The sequence below is a fragment of the Zonotrichia albicollis genome, chromosome Z (genome assembly GCF_047830755.1).
Source record: "Zonotrichia albicollis isolate bZonAlb1 chromosome Z, bZonAlb1.hap1, whole genome shotgun sequence".
Classification (NCBI taxonomy): Eukaryota; Metazoa; Chordata; class Aves; order Passeriformes; family Passerellidae; genus Zonotrichia; species Zonotrichia albicollis.
Genome location: NC_133860.1, coordinates 41,479,509 through 41,498,267, shown reverse-complemented (window position 1 = coordinate 41,498,267; position 18,759 = coordinate 41,479,509). Strand labels below are relative to the sequence as shown.

Genomic DNA, 18,759 nt, shown 5'->3' with positions numbered 1-18,759 from the left:
CCCTATAAAAATAAATGTGTATGTCACAAATCTGTTTCTTACCGTACTTCTATCCTTCAAAAGCTTTTCTATCACTTCAATCAACATTTCCTTTTGCTCTGGATCAAGACTAGGAGGAAAAATAAAATTATTTTAACTGACTTGGTCAGATATACCCAAAATTAAAGCAGGTTTGATTTTTGACCTTTAGACACAAACTAGCAACAAAGAACTTTGAAGAAATCACTTCCAGAAAAGCAAGTATTCCAAAGAACGCACTGTAAAAGAACTTGACTGAAAGTAAGTTAGAAGTATAAAATTAAATTAAAAATATAATTTTATCTTAGACCCTTTATGTGTATTCTATAAGAAACTAAAACTCATAAAAAATCATTAAGACAGGCTAACCAACATCACAGAGAACGTGACTGAACTTCAGAAGCTACGTGACAAGGTTCTTACTGCTCTTGCAGAAATTAATTTCAGCATGAATATAATTCAGAGGTGAATGAATATCAGGACAAAGATTTTTTATATACTTTTATTATCTAATTATCAACATAAAGCTTTGAGTAATACACTTCAACCACTTTTAAGTTAAACACTAGTTTTAGTCAGAAGTATTGGAACTCAGAAATGTGGACATGATATTCAAGTGTACCTGTACAAAGCTGGTGTGCAAGCTAACGGAAAACAGACTGCTTGAAGTCTAGAATAGCAAAAGCAGAGAAAAAGCAAAACTTGCAAGCAACAACCTTTGTGGTATCTTTTCACATCACAAGAGCAGAGAAAAATTTGCCAGAGATGTCCACTACTGTCAAACTTGCTTCTTAGGCAAGTAAGGACAAACTTTTCATTCCAGCTGCTTCCCCTTCATGGATCTATACAGCACAGAAGAATTTAAAGCCAAGTCAAAAGAAAATAGAAAATGAATACAAAGACCCTTAGAGAAGTGTAGTTCTGTGCCTTTGAAAAGTCATTTCAACATGGATACAACTACAGGTAAATGAGGGAGTATTTGGTCATCATTGCATACTTCAATTTTAATGCTGAGTGATCGACTGCCCTAATGCACAGTATATCATTCCAGGTACAGATACACAAAGTCATTATCTGGCTGAGTACTACTTCACTAAGACTCTAACACTTAGCAACATCAGAACATGCAAAATGAGTAACAAAAATTTGTTAGAAGCCACCATCATCATAATCAACACAACCGTACTTAGTTTTTTAAGTACTTACATGATCACTTTTCATTCCAACTTCTATTTTTGTAAAGCAAGTTTTACTGGATCTTCTGTTAAGGACCAAAACCTTCAGAGGAAAAGTCTCTCAAAAAGGTTTTATTTCAAATTTTTAAAAACTGGCAGAAAATTTAGAGAGAAAGTAATACTTAAAGCTAAAAAAACTTCAGCAAAACCATTTATTTATGTGATCAAGAAAGACTTCAGAAAGTTGTGAATGAATGTATTTACATTCCTCTCCCTCCACTGTCCTGATATTTAAGACAAGGAGGGGACCATTTTCAAAGAGAAAATAAAAGAAGAGGCCAAAGAGGTCTGTGATTTCCTCCTGTTATGACACTAAATAAAGGGAAGACTGGAGTATCGAACTTGTATCCAGAACCCTGACTAGAGTACTAACTGAAATAGAGAACTATCAAACAGGCAGAGAAGCTGGGAAAACCAAAAAGCAAATGGAGCATACAAACATATTAGAATAAATAGTTACTAGTTCTTATTCAAATGGCTGCAGAAGATGGAGTAGCTAGATGCAGGAGAGTGTATTATCTGTTGAGTTTTACTTAAAAAACCCATTCCTTCTGGATTCTGATTCCAACCAACTCAAAAATTAGTATTCTGAAATGACTTCCTTGTTGCAGTAGGCCAAAAGTCAGCCTTGCCACCAATGTATGATCAGTAATGCAATGATTCAGTATTGCTGAATTGTCTAGCTATCAGTCATTAACTTTTTTAAACAAAGTATACAAAGACAGCTTGTTAACTACTACCTAATTCTTACTTTCTGTCAAGCCAACTGAGTCTGCCTGCGGGCAGGTTAATTTGATAGCCTCTTCACCAGTTTCCTATACTGTTGCTTCCTCCAGTGACCAAGAAAATTATATTCTCTCCCTTGGTTCCATAGTTAACTAGCACTATGAGATACAGGATTTGTATTGTAAGTTTTGAAAATGTGAAAATAAAAGTTCACACGCTTTTTATAAACAGCTTCCAAATCCTGTTACTAAGGACACAATTTTTAACTCCAGCTCCACTCAGAAGTAATCACGAAGCTTACTCTAGTCCAGGTAAGGAGGAATTTCCAGCTACAGCAGCTCAAAATCTTGTATCATGATACTTAGGATGCTTGCATGAAGACAGCTTTTGAAGGATGCACCCTCTGAGACCGTCTGAACCATTAAGGAAACAGAACATCAGTTTCATTAGTTTTCCTTTGTCATGTTAGCTCCATGTCCATTTCACTACCACTAGGAATACATGGAAAATAGAAGGAGATAGGCCAGTTTCTCCAGATTCTGTTACTGTGTTTTTTACCTGATTCAGAACCTCTAACATCTCTTAATCTCCACTGTTTGGAATTGGTGAAATAAAAGTGAAGCAGTAGAATAAATGCCTGGAAATGTTTTGTAAAGGTACGGGTTCCATTGACACCACCTCTGCAAACCAGTACCCACATCTTTATAAGAACTCGTACAAAGCAAGAATTTCTGAAGTAAGAAGATCTGAAAGATTTTGACTTGCACAGATAAAATTTCTAGACGTGAGCATTCTTTTGTCACATGTGTGGCAAATTACTTTCAGGCAAATGCCCAAGGATGAAAGATACATACGTGAAGCAGTGAATTCATAGATTGTGTGAATATCCACTAAAATAGTTGTTACACAGATGAAAATAACTAGTATCTTAAAAAACAAAAGGTAGTGCATCAGTTTCTTTTTGTATCTCTTTATAGTAAGCCTGTTAAGTCCAGGAATCAAGAGAACTACCTGAATTACAACCAAACCAGCTGAGCGACAGAATGTCTACATCCATCCCACAATTTTAAAGAAATACATCTGAGACATGCTAAATTCACAGTAGTCTTTATAAACATAGCCCACAACTATTGCAAATTGTTTTTCAGTAATTGCCAGAAACACTTACCTGTACAGTTTTTGGATTGCATGGGCTGCATTTTTTCTCACATAAGGAGATAAATCAGAAGAGGCTTCCTTAATAGCAAGCATCATAATAGGAACAATAATTGGGACACGTATACTGGATAAAACTCTTAAAGCACTTGCACGGATTAACTGATTAGGATCCTAAAAAACAGGAGTGAAGGGGTGAAATAAAATAAGATAGTGCAGAAACAAGTCATTAAATACACTGCTGTGCTTACACTAATTAGTGATGACACATTAAAACATGCAAATCTAAGTCAGACTTGCAAGTGAAGGTCATGCTAACAACTTCTTCACACAAAGGTATTTCCAAAACAACAAAAAAAAGTAAAACAAATAAAGAGATAGAACATTAAACATTAAGAAAATATGAAAATTTTACAAAGGAAAACATTAACATCATGGAATTTTCCAGAAAAAAAATGTTAATTGTAGATAAAAATATGAATATTTTATTTAATAATCTCATACATTTGCTGCAATTCAAGTGGAATTCAGATATTCTGAGAGACAGACTAACTCAATTTTAGTGCCTGTATTTACAAAATGCCAAATAAAAATGTTATTCTCAGTTGTGACATTCCCATTCAAGTTTTTGACAAATATCCATTCTATGCTTTATTGCTAGCTATAAATTGAAGTCAGTAACAAAAATAATTTCAAAGAACATGTCAAAATATTCAGCTAAATGTTTTGAGATTTCTTTCTATTTCTTATCCTCTCTTCTTCTGCGCCAGTCCTTTGGTCAATTTTACAATACTAGGGGTTAGCCTGGAGATCCAACACATCTGTATTTGGATGAACTATTATGTAAACATATTCATTAATCATGAGGTTTGGAACACAAGGGAAAAATGTTGCTTAATCAAGTACTAAATCCCCTGAAATCTAGAAAAGTGAAATTACAGCATTACTAATTCACCATACTGTACAATGTCTTGCAATAAGGTAAACTCCCAAAGATCATTTCTCCCAAGGACCGACAGCGGGCAACACATATTTTCACACTGGTATTACCTAATTATCAATTAAACTAAGATCTCAAAATCCCTGCATCTTAGAAGCTTCTAAGTACTAAATATCTGGATGGTGAAAGCTCTTTATTTGACTATTTCTGGAAAAAGATCTTGTTCCTACTAGAGTCCGCAAAGCTCATCTGCAGCCACTTTAGTTTAAAATAAAAAGTTCCTTCAACAGTGGGAGTTAAAAAAAAAAATCTCCACACATAAAGCCAAATTAGAATCATTATAAAATGAGAAACAAAACATTACAAAAACCAAACAGAGACCTATCTTTCATAGCAGGCTTAGTAATTTCCTTAGTTGCTGACAATCTCCACTATTTGGTGTCTACCCCCTTGTCTCAGCACCAGTTCTTTTTTTGCTACTCAGCCACAACATTATCACTCCTCCCTCTGCACTCATTACTCACAGCTTTTAAAAGAGTCATGCCATGAGGAGTGTTCACTGTATACATATATCACAAAAAACACTGGATACAAAGCCATTTGAATTCTAGCTTTTTGTGGCTATCAGATAGTGAAGGCAGTACATATGACATTGGGATGAAAGTTCAAGGGAAGGGGACAGAAAACTCTCTAGTCGATGTGAGATCCTCCTACAGCTGCACAACTGGTGCTCTGATCGCAACATTTTCCAACAAGATGCAAGGTGTGGGTTAAGTAACATAACTGAAATGAACCTAGAATACAAGAAGAGTACACAAAAAGCCCAATCTTTTCTTATTATAAAAATTGGCCAAATTTCAGAACAGAAACTTAATAAATCTTTCTTCTCTCCACAGTCACACTTCAAAGTCAATCCTAAACTTTGCTGTTTAATCCCATTTCTCATTGTTATCTCATTTGAAACAAGAGTACAAAAAGCTACTTTTTCTGTGTTTTTAATGAAAAAGTATCATGTGCAAGGCACCGAAAATTTTAATTTAGGTACTACTGTCTTCCTTATGTTTCAATTCTCTGTTGTACACAAAGCTCATTTTTTGACCTAAACTAAAAGGAATATAGGTGGTTCACGGTAATAACGGGTCTTTTTTCCATACATACAAGTTACGTTGGAATGAGAAAAGTCATTCCAGAAATTAAATATTTGGCATGTCGATTTGAAAGCACCATTCTGCTGTTTTTCTTAAGTGAAGCAATTTTAAGTCTTTCAGGCTTACTTAGCTGCTTGACAAGGTTTGAGGTAGAAGAAAAAAAATACGTCGATCACGTAACTTAAAACTACTTTAGCAGATGTAGATATTTACATGCTTTAGTTTACCATACTACACTTACACAGATATATTTTTTTTGTGCTACCAGCTACAAATTACCCATAAAATGTTATTTAGTAGTCACTCACTTTCAAAGCACGCTGGAAAGTACTGATGGACAATAATGCTAGATCTTGCTGCTCCTCTGCGTAGCGCATCAGATAAACATACACAAGCTTTTTTATCTGAAAAGAAAAAACACAGTGAATTTCACTATGAGCAAGTTTTATAATTCTATAAAACTAGCTTCTAGATTTCACATTTTTACCAACATTTTCTTCTAAGAAAAATCTAATAGATCCCAGAGCACCCACGTGCTTCTCCCAACGTCTTATGAAACGCCTGAGGTGCTGCATGCTACCTAATTAATTAAACAGTCAGATGAAGAGTAGTAACACAAAGTTCCGCTTTATGTTATTAACTAGTAAATTAAGACTATAATAAACTAAGATGCTGACATGGGGAAACTGATCACTTGAGCATACTTTTTTTTTCTTATAGAAAGTAGTTTAAAGTGAAATAACCAAGAATTTCAACAAGACCATTTTATTTTACCTTGAAACTCAAAATAAATTACTTTAACACATTTGAAAGCGAATATAACTTAAAGATTAACTGTGGTAACTTACTTTCAAATCTGATTATCTTGGATGAAAACAAAGGATGTTAGACTCACCTCTGCATGACTACAAGCATTCAAAAGATGCAATATAAGCAAAGCATACTACAAAGGATACAATGTCCAAAGATTAAGAAAACCTCAGTATGATTTTGGGGAGGAGGGTATTCAATTTAATTCACTTTACCGCAGGAAAGTTTAATTCACTTTACCCCAGGAAAGTTTAATTCACTTCATATCCAGGAAGCAGTGAAAACATTTTTTTACATTTGAGTAGTAAACTGACTGTTGGGGTTTATAATGGAAAATTCTGAAAGACCCTCAACTACAGCTGTGCTAATAATTGCTGTCACTATCAGAAGACCTATCTTTGTGCCAATTCTGGCAAAAACCCATAATATTAAATCACAGACGGTTACACCACGCTAAATTATTTTTTGTTCAGTTAGAGAAGTAGCAATCAACATTGACCACAAGAGGCCTGTGCACTGAATGACTGCAGGTGTGCAAAGAAAGCCTCCTTTCCTTGAAACCACTCTGTGACTAGAAATGGAAGCACTCAGAGCTCCGTGACTACACTATTCTTTTACCATTTACCTTCATTCAATGTTAAAATGCTCTGTTCTATAAACCTAATCATAACAGGGGCACATTAGGCTTGAGGAACACAGGCAGATTTGTTTAATTAATTTATCAATATAAGTACATATAAATCCATGAATTATTGATGAAGACTTAATTTTTGTTCTATACCACCAATTGTTTATTAGGTCACTTTTTGTATCCTTACCAAGCATGACTTAGTGCATATAATCAAGCTGAGGTCAGCATGCAATTACAACAAAAAAATCATAAGGCACTTCTGTAAACAATAAGGTGCCCTTTGCATCTCTTAAAATAAATTCACATATTATACCACCTCTTCATCTCCATTTTCTTGCATCAGAGCACTGAGCCCTGATTTTTAAAAAATATAGCAGCCATTTCTGGGCAGAAAATTCAGGAAAATGACATGGATACAAAGAATGTTTTGTATCCAGAATTACGGAATTTTTATCCACAGAATTACAGAATGTTGGAAGGGGCCACAAGGATCACTGAGTCCAACTCTTTGACAAATGGCCCATACAGGGATGAACTCACAACTTTGGTGTTTTTAGCACCATGCCCTAGCCAACCGAGCTACTCTCAGGGTTACTCAGATAAATCAGTGTATTTTAGGCTACTGCCTTGCAGCAACTTTAACAGACAGATTTGGTTAAGAATTCTTAGGAATAGGGAAAAAGTTGGCAAAACATTTTCAGGAAACAGGATCAATGCACTAAGAATTGGACTTAATCTAGTAACTTCTCATAAAGCATCCTATGTAATGGACCATGATAAAGTTTCTGAGACAGAAAACGTCTAACTAGATGGCTACAAGTACATCTACACTACAAATTAAACTTGTCATCTAACTCAAATTGATAGAGAAATTTGTCAGATGGCTTTACTAAATATCCTGATCTCTGTTCAGTTTAACAGTCTCTTCCTTCACAAATATGTTAGCATTAAGTGGTGGAAAAATGGGTAAGTAGGGAAGTTTAACTACAGCACAGCTGATGACATGTGAGTTCACATAACTGTCTATTTGTTTTACAATAGGAGAAAAGGTCCATAAAATATAAACAGTGGAAAGCTTCTACTAATAGTGTTTGGTTATGTGATTAAGACCTCATATTCACACCCACAAAGCATCCCTCCCACACGGGGGATGGAGGGATGTGTGCACACATCCCTCTAGTTTCTCCCAAGCCCATAACAGGAACCATCAGCTCAGAGATGCAGAAAGAAACAAAATAATAGGAGGGAAAACATATTTAGGACTCAGAGAAAGGATACCCTATCACACTCCTCCCAGAAAAACCTCAGGAGGGCTGCACCTCCTATGTCCAGGTGTTAAAACCACCAAAAATCAACAAAGACTAGAGCACCTTTCAGACTGAAGGTGTTTACATGTACAGAAATGGGACACAGATGAAAAGTATTTTAGACATGACATGGGACGTTCTGGGGAAGAACTAAAGTGAAGGAGAAGCAAGGGATATCTACATGATCTGGAAAATAATACATCAGGGATAAGAGGGCTGAACAGTTTGATAATTGGTACATCTATCCTTCTGTTCTCTGCATGTGAATAGCACAATCTGTTGCATTGACTTATTAAATTTCATTTGGAACTGTTTTCTTTATTTGGTGTGAAGATGCATTCATGTGCCTACACCTACAGTCAGGCCACAGGCTGAAGGGCTGCTATGTCCATGGGCACCAGCAACTAGAGAGACGAGAGTGAGGGGATTAAAGTATGACTCCAGCATCTGCAATGTTAGATCAAGCAATAGGGATCTCTAAGCCCAAGGAGGCAAGCATCTGGAAAAAGTGAGGGTCTGGCTGCCAGCACCTAGGCTGGAACCACAAGCTAGATGGCCCCATGAGCATGTGTGTAACTGAAGAGACCAGAATATGTGAAACCAAGCACAAGCCAATTTGTCTGTGGTGCACCAAGCTGCACCAGCAGACAAGTGGGTGAAGTGGTCTGGGAAGGAAGTAGGTGTGGGTGTGAGCATCTATGGGCAAGACCACAGGAGGAGCTGGCTATGCCACAGACCAGTGAAGTCCCATCCTGATGCAAGGAAAGCCCATGGCCTGTGGGTCTCTAGGGGCAAGAACCACGATTTTTGTGCATCTCTTCAAGGGCACAACCACAGGGGCTTAGTTAGTAGAGGAGCAAGAAAGTTCTGGCCAGATCTACCTGTATGTGCGCAGAGGTGCACACACCTGTGTGTCCAACGGCAAGTCCATGAGGGAGCAGAAGAGTCCTGGTTTAGAGGGATTCCTGTGTGTAAAGACATTTGTACCAGCAAACAAGAAAGGGCTACAGCCTTAGGGGCTCATATGTCCAGATGCCATCAACAGGGGTGACTGAGATCCATGGGCCAGGCACTGGGCAGACTCCATGAGGATGAGCACTGTATATATACATATTTCCACTAGCAGACCATCTTGAACTGCCAAGCTGCTGATACTGTTTGTGCTCACCTGAATATCCCGTGGCAATTTACATGAGTGCCTCTCTACATGCACATTTGTTCTGTGTAAGTACAGATAAAATATTTACATGTATGTGCACACCTACCAGGAATACAGTCTCAGCTTCACTACTGGTTGGGTTAAAAGCCTTGAGCTAGGACAGTCTTGCTTCTATCAGACTAGAGGCTCCAGCCCTAACAGTTAAAAGAACTCCAGATAAATAATGTTGTTTAGGGCACTTGTCTTTGTCTAAGGTCTCCCTGTTAAAAATTTGATTTAAGACTACTCATAACTTACAAACATAAATTACATTTGAACAGAATATTTAACTAGTCTGATTTCTTACCCACATGTTTTTACTGCCTGTCACTAAAAGTACAATTACAACTTTTAAAATTATTTTAATACAGTAAATTCCTGAAAGACTATGAATTAGCATCTTTGCATATTTGCACCTCCTTGACTTACCAGAGCTCAATACTTGGCCTTGACCAAATAAATCCTCTCTCTCAAAGAACAAAAAAACCCAAAGATTTCAAAGTAGTAACTAAAAAAGAATAATTTCTTCAAAGCTAAAATAAAACTCAAAGTTGACTATTAATATCCATCCATGTAACTAAGGAAGAAAACTGATGTTTCATCCATTATATCACGGCATGTTAGAGTGAGAAAGGAGTTTGCTGAGGCCATTACTATTGGAAATACAACCTTTAGTGCCATAAGCCAGGGAAAAAATATTTTTTTGTTCCTACTAATAATAAAAATATAACAATAAATAATAAAGTCTGAAGTACATATTTTCAGAAGAGGACAGAAGAACTGAAGCATACATTCAAATGATTTCTCTCCTTAAAATCCAATACTTCAAACAACTGTTGCCCACGTTTTTTAAAAACTACAATCCTGAGCAGTTGGAAGTAACTAAAGTCATTGCATGTTCACTCTGCTTTCATCAAAATGATGTCTATTAGGCACCATGAGGTCTCAAACTACAAACTTACAGATGCTATTTTTATCAAAATCTTATTTGTAAAGTCGACTGTAACTGTGACACTTCTACGGAGAAGTTGTCAGAGTATGCGCAGTAATGCTAGTGAGCATCAGAGTTACATTTTCTACATACACCCTGTGGTTATACAACAGTAACCCTGCGGATTTAAACTTTAACAGAACCTCAATTTTTTAGCATACTGGAAATCTGAATTTTCAAAAGTCCAGGATGGACTTTCCTCCCTTGCTTTCTTACAAGAAACAATGACAAAAAAAAAAGATACAGGAGCAAGCTACTTTTTGTCTAATAACACCCAATACAGATGCAAGAACACACCTTTTTTTTTTTACCCAGACATTACCTTTCAGCTTTGATCTGCAATAGATGTTTAAAGATACAATGTAGCACAAACCCAAGCTTTGCAAAAAGCACCACACTTCAAATACTGAACTACAATAACTTTCCTCAATTACATCATACCTCATAATCTTTCTAAAATTAGGCAATTTTTCTTTTAAATGTAAAGAGCTACTATTTCTTCCTCCAAATCACCCAACAGGTTTCCTTCATTTATGCATAAAATTATTACCACAATGACATTATTGAAATAAACTCCTAAGAAGTTCCATTAATGATACTAGAGATTTTATGCATTATGTTGAAGTCTAATACAATTATAGACAAAATTTGCATAAACAGATTTTCCACAACAGTATGTTTAACAAGTTAGAGGAATACCTCAATATTTTTACTGGCAACATTCTTCACAACAGCAGGAAACAGCTCAGAAGCATTTTTTCCCTTTGCAATCATCTGAAAAAAAAAGAAGAGACAAATCTGAGTAATGTAACAATATAAATTCTTAGAATGTGGTTTGGGTTTTGTTGGTTTATTACAGATCTTTACTTCAAATCTCATTTCTATGAAATTGAGGATAAGGATTTGGGGTTTTGTTAATTACTAGACCTTAAAGGATACAATCCATACAATAAAAACTCTTGGGTGTTGTCTGGTTATGATTTTGCTGGAGTGGACTTGAACTGGACTTTAACACATAAGACAGCAAATAATTTTTAATGCTTTCAAAATTACTAAAACCAACGACCTTTCTAACCCAAAAAGCCCCGCAGAATGACCTTTTGGGTGGTAGAGGGGGGTAAAAAAGGCCAACCCAACAAAATCCAAGAAGTCATAGAAGCTTAAGTCCTGCTCCTTTTGCCTGGAACAGCTGTTGCTTGCAACAGAACCAAGGAGAAAAATAAAAATAAACATCACACTTTAAAAACAAAATCAAGTTATTTTCAAAAGCAAGCTAAACACAGAAGGCCATAAAGTGCTTATACAGAACAAAAAAGAAAAAAAAAAACACAAAAGCCACACAGTAAAACAAGATCAATCAACCCACCAATTTTTTTTTTTTTGAAACAAAGTTTTCGTGTTTGATCATGAACAAGGCATGTCACAAACAATACAACTGTCACAATAAAGATCATAAACATCAAAAGCCCGGCTTAGCTTCAGGTCTTGTTCAAATAGCTTAAGAAGGAAGTTATTTGTAGGAAACCGGGTACATAAGAAGGAATAAAATACTTTCATATACACTACAGCTGCACAATGTTCTGCTTAGATATAATTCCAGTAGGATGTCTGGCAGTGCTTTATGTCTAAACTGCAAATACTGGAATTTCAGGACAATGTTACATCAAGTTACATCAGGTTCAGTCTTGCTGATATAGACCCAGAGCACTCCCATCTCTAAGAATTTGTGTGTCTTGCTCAAGGTCAAGATTCAGCCAGCCAAACATCACATTAATCAAAACCCACAAAATCTCACTAAGAAATCATAGAATTGTCCTTTAAAAGTCATCTAGTCCTGCAGCAAGCAGAAACATCTTCAAGATAATCACAGATCAGGCTGCCCCTCACTGAATGTTTACAAGGATGGGATATTCACCATCTCTCTGGGCAACCTGTCCCCGTGTTTCACCACCTTCTTTGTAAAATCTTATTCCTAATCTAATCTAATCTAATCTAATCTAATCTAATCTAATCTAATCTAATCTAAATCAACTGTCTTTTAGTTTAAAACCATCCACTCTCATCGAGCAATCACAGGCCCTACTGGCAAGTCCCTCTCCAGCTTTCGCACAGACGCCTTTATGTACTGGAAGGTGCAGTAACATCTCCCCAGAGTCTTCTCCAGGCTGAATAACCCTAACTGTCTCAGCTTGCCCACACAGGAGAGGTGCTCCAGACCTCAGATCCTTTTCGTGGCCTGCTCTGGAGCCACTCTAACATGTCTGTTTTTCCTGTCCTGAGGAATGCAGAACTGTATGCAGTTCTTCAGGTTGGGACTCTGTTAAGAGAGTGGAATAGAGCAGCATAATCATCTTCCTCAACTTGCTGGCAACACTTTCTGGGCTATTAATGAACACTGTCAGGTCACAGATACCATTTCGTTCACCAGCATGCCCAAGTCCTTCTTGTCGGAGCTGCTCTTGATCCCTCCATCCACCAAACTCTGCTGATACTGGGGGTTACCCTGACCCAAGGGCCAGACCTTGTACTTGGCCTTGTTGAACCCCATAAGACTGCCATGGGTCCACACTGCAAGTTTGTCCAGATGCCTCTGGATGGCATCCTGTCCCTCGCGCATGTCAACTGCACCATTCAGTTTTGTGCGGCCTGCAGATTTGGTGAAAGTGCACTCAATCCCATCATCTATGTCATTAATGAGGATATCAAACAGTACAGGTCCCAGCACAGACCCCTGAGGAACATCTCTTATCACCAATGTCCACTGGGGTCCAAGATACATAAGCTACAAAAAATACCCAGGGATCCAACAAAGAAACAGGAGTTCTGCAGCTGCAGTTACTCGTGTCCATGACCATTACATTCCAACCATTACACCACATTATACAGCTGATTAAACTTCATATTCTCAACTCACAGATCTGTTTGTGTATTTCATTGATTAAAAGCATAAAGAGTTAGGATCTCATGCAACAAAAGCAAGAACACACAAAACCAGGAAATATCTAGTAAACCGCATATTCTGAGAAGCTTAGAAGGAGGATGCCAAAAAGAAGGCAGCTGTAGCCCAAGCTATTATTCAGTCTTTCAAAAAGGGAGTAAGAGCAGCTGTCCAGCATGACATTTTCATCTAACCCATTTAACATCTTAAACTGTTCATTGCACCTGTATTAAAACACAGGAAGTGACACTAGTACTGTGAAAAAGCAAGCACATTAAATGAGTTCCAAGGGGTTTTTAACTAAGAATCTAAAATAGATTTACTACTTTCAGGACTGGGGGGTCTCCACAATAAATGCCAAATTCAAAATGACAAGGCAGAACTTAGCAACAAGATGCACTGCAGAGAAGTAAGAAAGAATGAAAAATTATCATCTTATCTTGGTGCAACAGAAGTTACAATACTCAAAAACAGGGATGATCCTCAGACGTCCCTGATACATTGTAATGGTATGACTCTATGCATTACTGGGATTATTCAATTGATCTACCATAATAGCTCCAGTGTATCATGTAAATATGTATTTAGGGCCTTTTAAAAGAGTGTATTTTGATTCATGATTGCATAGCAACTTGTGTAGACCCTCCTTAGCTTATGGATCATTAACCTGAAAGAACATAAAGGTTCGTTCCAAGACTAATGTCTATCAAATCACTTTTGTGGCTGTGCCTAGACATTTGCCATTTGTGTTGTCTTATACACCTGGATTTCTTGCATAAAAACATTCATTCTAGTGCAAGTGCTGTGTAATGTCAAGATGTACCTTTTTTTTTTCCACATGAGAAGACACACAGGCATGGATGATACTCTGAGGGAACTCAGGCATGTGACAGTTTCCTAAACTTATGCTCTGAAATCTTCAGGAGTGAAATTTCTCTGGTTTTTCCCCAGAAATTCAAACAGGTTTCACTATCTAGTACTCATTGTTTTAACATCAGTGAATCTTTTAAAAGAAATATCAGCTTTATGTTTTCATGTATATAGTAGAATATGTACACAAAAATTTATTTCTAAACCAGCTGTGTTGCATATATTCTTCCAAAGACTGCAATTATTTTATTGCATGCATATAAGAAGAAGAAGCATGCAAAATAACACACTGATAAAAAAAAAGGTCATTGATCACGAAAGTCATATTTTAGCTAAAAGTACACTTAGGTACCTTCATGCATAAAGGGAGAAGTGAGATCAAAACTGGACTACTCCTATGCTTGAAACAATGCTGTTTTAAGTCACTCTCTGGAAGACAGATTTTGTTTTACTTGTAATGAATCTCCATCTCCCTAGGAGAAAGTTCACGAACTATCTTAATGGAGGAAGCAACCACAAAAAGTGCACCAGCATTCTCCTGCTACTTTGCTATCACACCTATATGAACAAATGAAAGTTAAGCCTCTTAAATACTAAAATATTAAGACAACTGTTGGTATCCTAGAATTATAGTCATACAGAGCAGTTTAGGTTGGCAGGAACCTTAAAGACTAACCCACCTTGCGTGGTTAAGGACACCTTACTGGGCATCTTCCCTGTGAGGACAGGCTTCAGCCTAGAGAAGAGAAGGCTCTGGAGAGACATTAGAGCACCTTCAAGTATGTAAAGGGAGCTAAAAGGGAGCTGGAGAGGGACTTCTCTAAGGGCATGTAATGACTGGACAACAGATAACAGCTTTAAGCTGACAGAAGATAGGGTTACACTGGATGTTAGGAAAAAGTCATTGTGAGGATGGTGAGGCAGTAGAACAGGTTGGCCAGAGAAGTTGTGGATTCTTTAAGTTTTTTTAACTATCTAACACTTCGAAAATAAGCATTCCAGTGATACTCTGACAATAGAGTTCCTTTTTCCTGTAATAATAAGGCTAGAGGAAGCCTTTCATCTCTGAAAAACACATCTCATTCCTGAGAGATGTAAGGTTCCCTCTGCATGTAAGCACAAAAGTACCTCTGTGCTCCACAAGAACATTATCGCCACTGCTACAAGGCCTCATGCTCATATTGTGAAATGTCCCAGTCTTGGCCTGTCAAGCTCATTGTTTGAGTTTGTTATGTCAGCCAGAGGTTAGTGCCAGGTATCTGGTGTGAAACCCACTTTAAACATAGCACAGGAAACAGCAAATACCTTGAAGATATGAAAGGAACTGAAACAGAGGATTCAGTAAATCAAACAACTCACTTGCCGTTAAGTAATGGTCAGCCCTATATGCTAGAGGGCTGTTTCTACTTCAAGTAGCAGCAGCTAAGCAAGGGAAAAATATCCAAAAATCAGAAGGTTGCACACTGCCATTTGGGGAAGTAGTGCTCTTCCTGCAGTGCAGAGTGCTTAGAACAGGAACAGAAAACAACAACCATGAACTAGAGAAAGGACAGAAATCTGTTATTGGAAACTGTAGAGAATTGTCAGAATTGGAAAATGGGGGAGTAGAAGAAACAATGTGTGCAGTAAATTCTGCCTTCCCTCGCTGAAGACCTCTTGAGCCTGATCACTTCAGCCAAAGTCCATCAAGGATCACAGCTATCACTGCTAACTACACATCTCCAACTTCATGGTATCACACACTTCCAGGAAATTAAAGAAGCCATTAAAACCTCTTTTGAATGTTCAGCAGGAGCAGGTATCTAAAATTACAGAGTTTGCTTATTGCATACTCATTTGTAATGAGAGCATTTTTTGTACGAAAAAAGGAAAATAAAAAAACCAACCCAGTAAAGCCTTGGTTTAAAATTTAAAGCTGATTCAATTTAATGTTTTTTAATTCCCCCCATATATATAAATACACAATGACGTTCAGTTTCAACAGTTTCCAAATACAAAAAAGATTTGGCCAGCTATTCAGAAAACAAAAACAAGGGAGCAAGAGGCAACTTGCCACAACTCTTCCACCCACAGCAATAACCAGAAAAAAATGACTTTCTGAGGGAAGCAGAAGAATGTAAGTTTACCATGGCACTTATAAAGATCATGTGTTTTTGCAACAGTACATCTGTATGCCAGACTGGTCAAACCCTTGAGCAATCCCACATCATGTTGGAGAAGATGAATCAAAAAACCTTTCCCAAACCCAAGAAAGACATTATGAAACAACAGCTGATAGGTTACCCGGACCTCACAGGTAAATGGTGTCTCTGGCAGGACTAAGGGATTACATGAAAAAAGACAACAATCCTGATTAAAATTCCCATCACTGGACAATCATGAAGGGGGAAGCCAGCTCTGGAGTTAGAGGAAAGAACACGATCACATGACACCACCTGTACCTACTCACTTTGGTATGTACTTGGACAGGATTAAGTAAGCAAAAACCAAGCAGAAAAATAAAGCACATCCCGAGTAGACTGAAAAAACAATGACAGAAAGCAGATTCAAAAGCCTCAAAACAAAAAAGCCAAGTGAACACTGAACAATCACCTGTAGTACATTCTTCCCATGCTTTTAAGAAGAAATAAAGTGATTCCATCCACTTCATGAAGTTTTGTTTATAGGGTTTAAACATATAATAGTGTTAAACATTATTCAATCACACACATTCACCTGAAATAAGTTATCAAATATTCAGGGATGATGCTCAATCAAAAAAGAAAAACCTCATACAATAATAAAATAAAAATAGTAAATGCAACTTGTCATTTTATTCCTGCACATTTCTGTTGTTTCCAGTCTGACGAATTTGAAGCATCTCTTGAGAAGCCATTTCCAGTTCAAGGTCTCACTGAAAATAGTTGTTTACAGGTATATTTGCACTGTTACATAAATATTTTTAAAGCATGTGACTGCATATATCCAAATACACCAATTTCTACACACAATTCCAAGTTAAGAATTTTACCATTTCTTCACCACAACTTTTAGAGATCATTTGAAGACTTGAATGCTAATCTGGTAAAGAATGTGTAAAAGGAAAGCATTATTCCCATCCAAGAAATAAAAATAATAATAAACTTCCATATCCCCCAACAAATAAAAACTGTAACAAAAAAAAAATTCACATACCCCAACAATCCTTTTCATTGCATCCAGCTTTGCAGAATCTTTACTGCTTTCCAACATTTGTTTTAGGTCTTCATTCCTATGGTAAAAATACAGTAAAGCATCAATTAGAAAAGCTGAAAAAATGAAACCAGAATACCTTTTTGTAGGCTTGCATCAGCTCAGCAACTTATTGGTGAAGCACTACTCCCTCTTCCCCGCTTTTAATTTTTTTTTTACTCTGTATAATGAAGTGTTTAGCAAAAGAATGTACCAGATTCTAAAAACAATGTAAGACGATGCAACTTCAATCTGCTGTTAAGTGAACTTGTCTCGAAGGCTGAAATCCTAAAGCACAAGAAGAGCTTAGTTTAAACCAACAACTCATTCACTTCTCCCTTGTCCTCCAGAGAGGGCCAGATGTAACAACTAGAAGTTGGCATGTTTGTGTTAAAATATAATATCAGCTTATGTAAGTCACTGAAAAATCCAAACTTCAGTATGCTCTGAATTTCACTAAGAATCACGGATATAACCTTGTGCTCCTACCTGCCTTTCTGATAGCAATTTGCTATCCTCTATGCTAAGGATTAAAAGCCTCAGGACTGAAGTACGTTCTACCAGCTGTAGGACTAAGACAGCTTGATGATTAGACACATACAGTGTCCAAGCACTTTTTAGAGCTGAAATAAAATTCTCTCACAAAAATATCAAGTTAATAAGAATGTTCTCTTGTAGATACAGCTTTTTATTAGCTGTCACTAATAAGAAACCTCATCCTGCTTGGCTTTTTAGAAGTAAACAGATCACAGTCTAACTGCACTTATAGAATACGAAGGTTTACAAAAAAGATTCTTTGAAGAAACAGCTTTTTTGTAACATCTAGATTGCCTGATTTACTGAAAGATAAAAGTAGATAGAAACTTGAGACACCGGAAATATTCTGAAGAACTCTGAAGACCTTCCAAGTTCAAACCCTGTGAACTTTCAAACAAGTGAAAGGCAACACGGTGGGTAGACCATGGTGGGACACCAGATGCCCACAAAGCCATTCTTTCTCTCCCTTCCTGAAGCAAGATGGGGGTGAGAGAATAGGATGTAAAAAACCTCATGTGTCAAGATAAAGACAGTTTAATAAAGCAAAAGCAAAAACTGCATGCAGAGGCAAAGGAAAACCAAACATTTATTCTCTACATCACATCAGCAAGCAATGTCCAGCCACTTCCCCAGGAAGCAGGGTTTTAGTATACTTAGCAGTTGCTCTGGAAGACCAATAAGAAAGAAGAAGAAAGAACGCCCACCCATTTTCCTTGTTCTTCACTTTTATTGATGACCAGTCATCATATGGTATGGAATATCCCCTTGGTCTGCCTGGGCCATGAGTCCTGGCCACACATCCTTCAAGGTTTTGCCCAACTCCAGGCTGGTAGGGAAGGGGGATATTGGAGAGGCAGTCTTGACTCCTGTATGAGCGCTGCTCAGCAACAGCAACAACACTGGTGTGTGGCCAACACCGCTCTCACTACCAATACAAAACACAGCATGACGAAGACTGCTGCAAGGGAAAATAATTCCATCTCAGCCAGATCAAATATATCCAGACACGATTTTAAAAGTGAATGCAGAGCCTGGATATATATGG

General features: G+C 37.2%; 1 protein-coding gene across 6 annotated transcripts in view; it reads right to left on the bottom strand.

The window, feature by feature from the left end:
* Positions 1–18,759, bottom strand: part of AP3B1 (adaptor related protein complex 3 subunit beta 1) — a 153,891-nt gene that overhangs the window by 122,096 nt on the left and 13,036 nt on the right. For 5 of the 6 annotated variants that reach the window (XR_012577999.1, XM_074532249.1, XM_014267994.3 and 2 more), the window contains exons 2-6: positions 17,142–17,217; positions 10,859–10,933; positions 5,531–5,626; positions 3,148–3,308; positions 43–109 (exon numbers count right to left, since the gene is read on the bottom strand). Coding sequence is in view for 5 of the 6 variants with exons in the window: in XM_074532249.1 (XP_074388350.1) it covers positions 43–109; positions 3,148–3,308; positions 5,531–5,626; positions 10,859–10,933; positions 17,142–17,217 (475 nt within the window). In the remaining variant the exon portion in view is untranslated. Of the gene's footprint in view, positions 1–42; positions 110–3,147; positions 3,309–5,530; positions 5,627–10,858; positions 10,934–17,141; positions 17,218–18,418; positions 18,680–18,759 lie in introns of those variants that run through there. The other variant, XM_014267995.3, reaches the window with a different exon arrangement.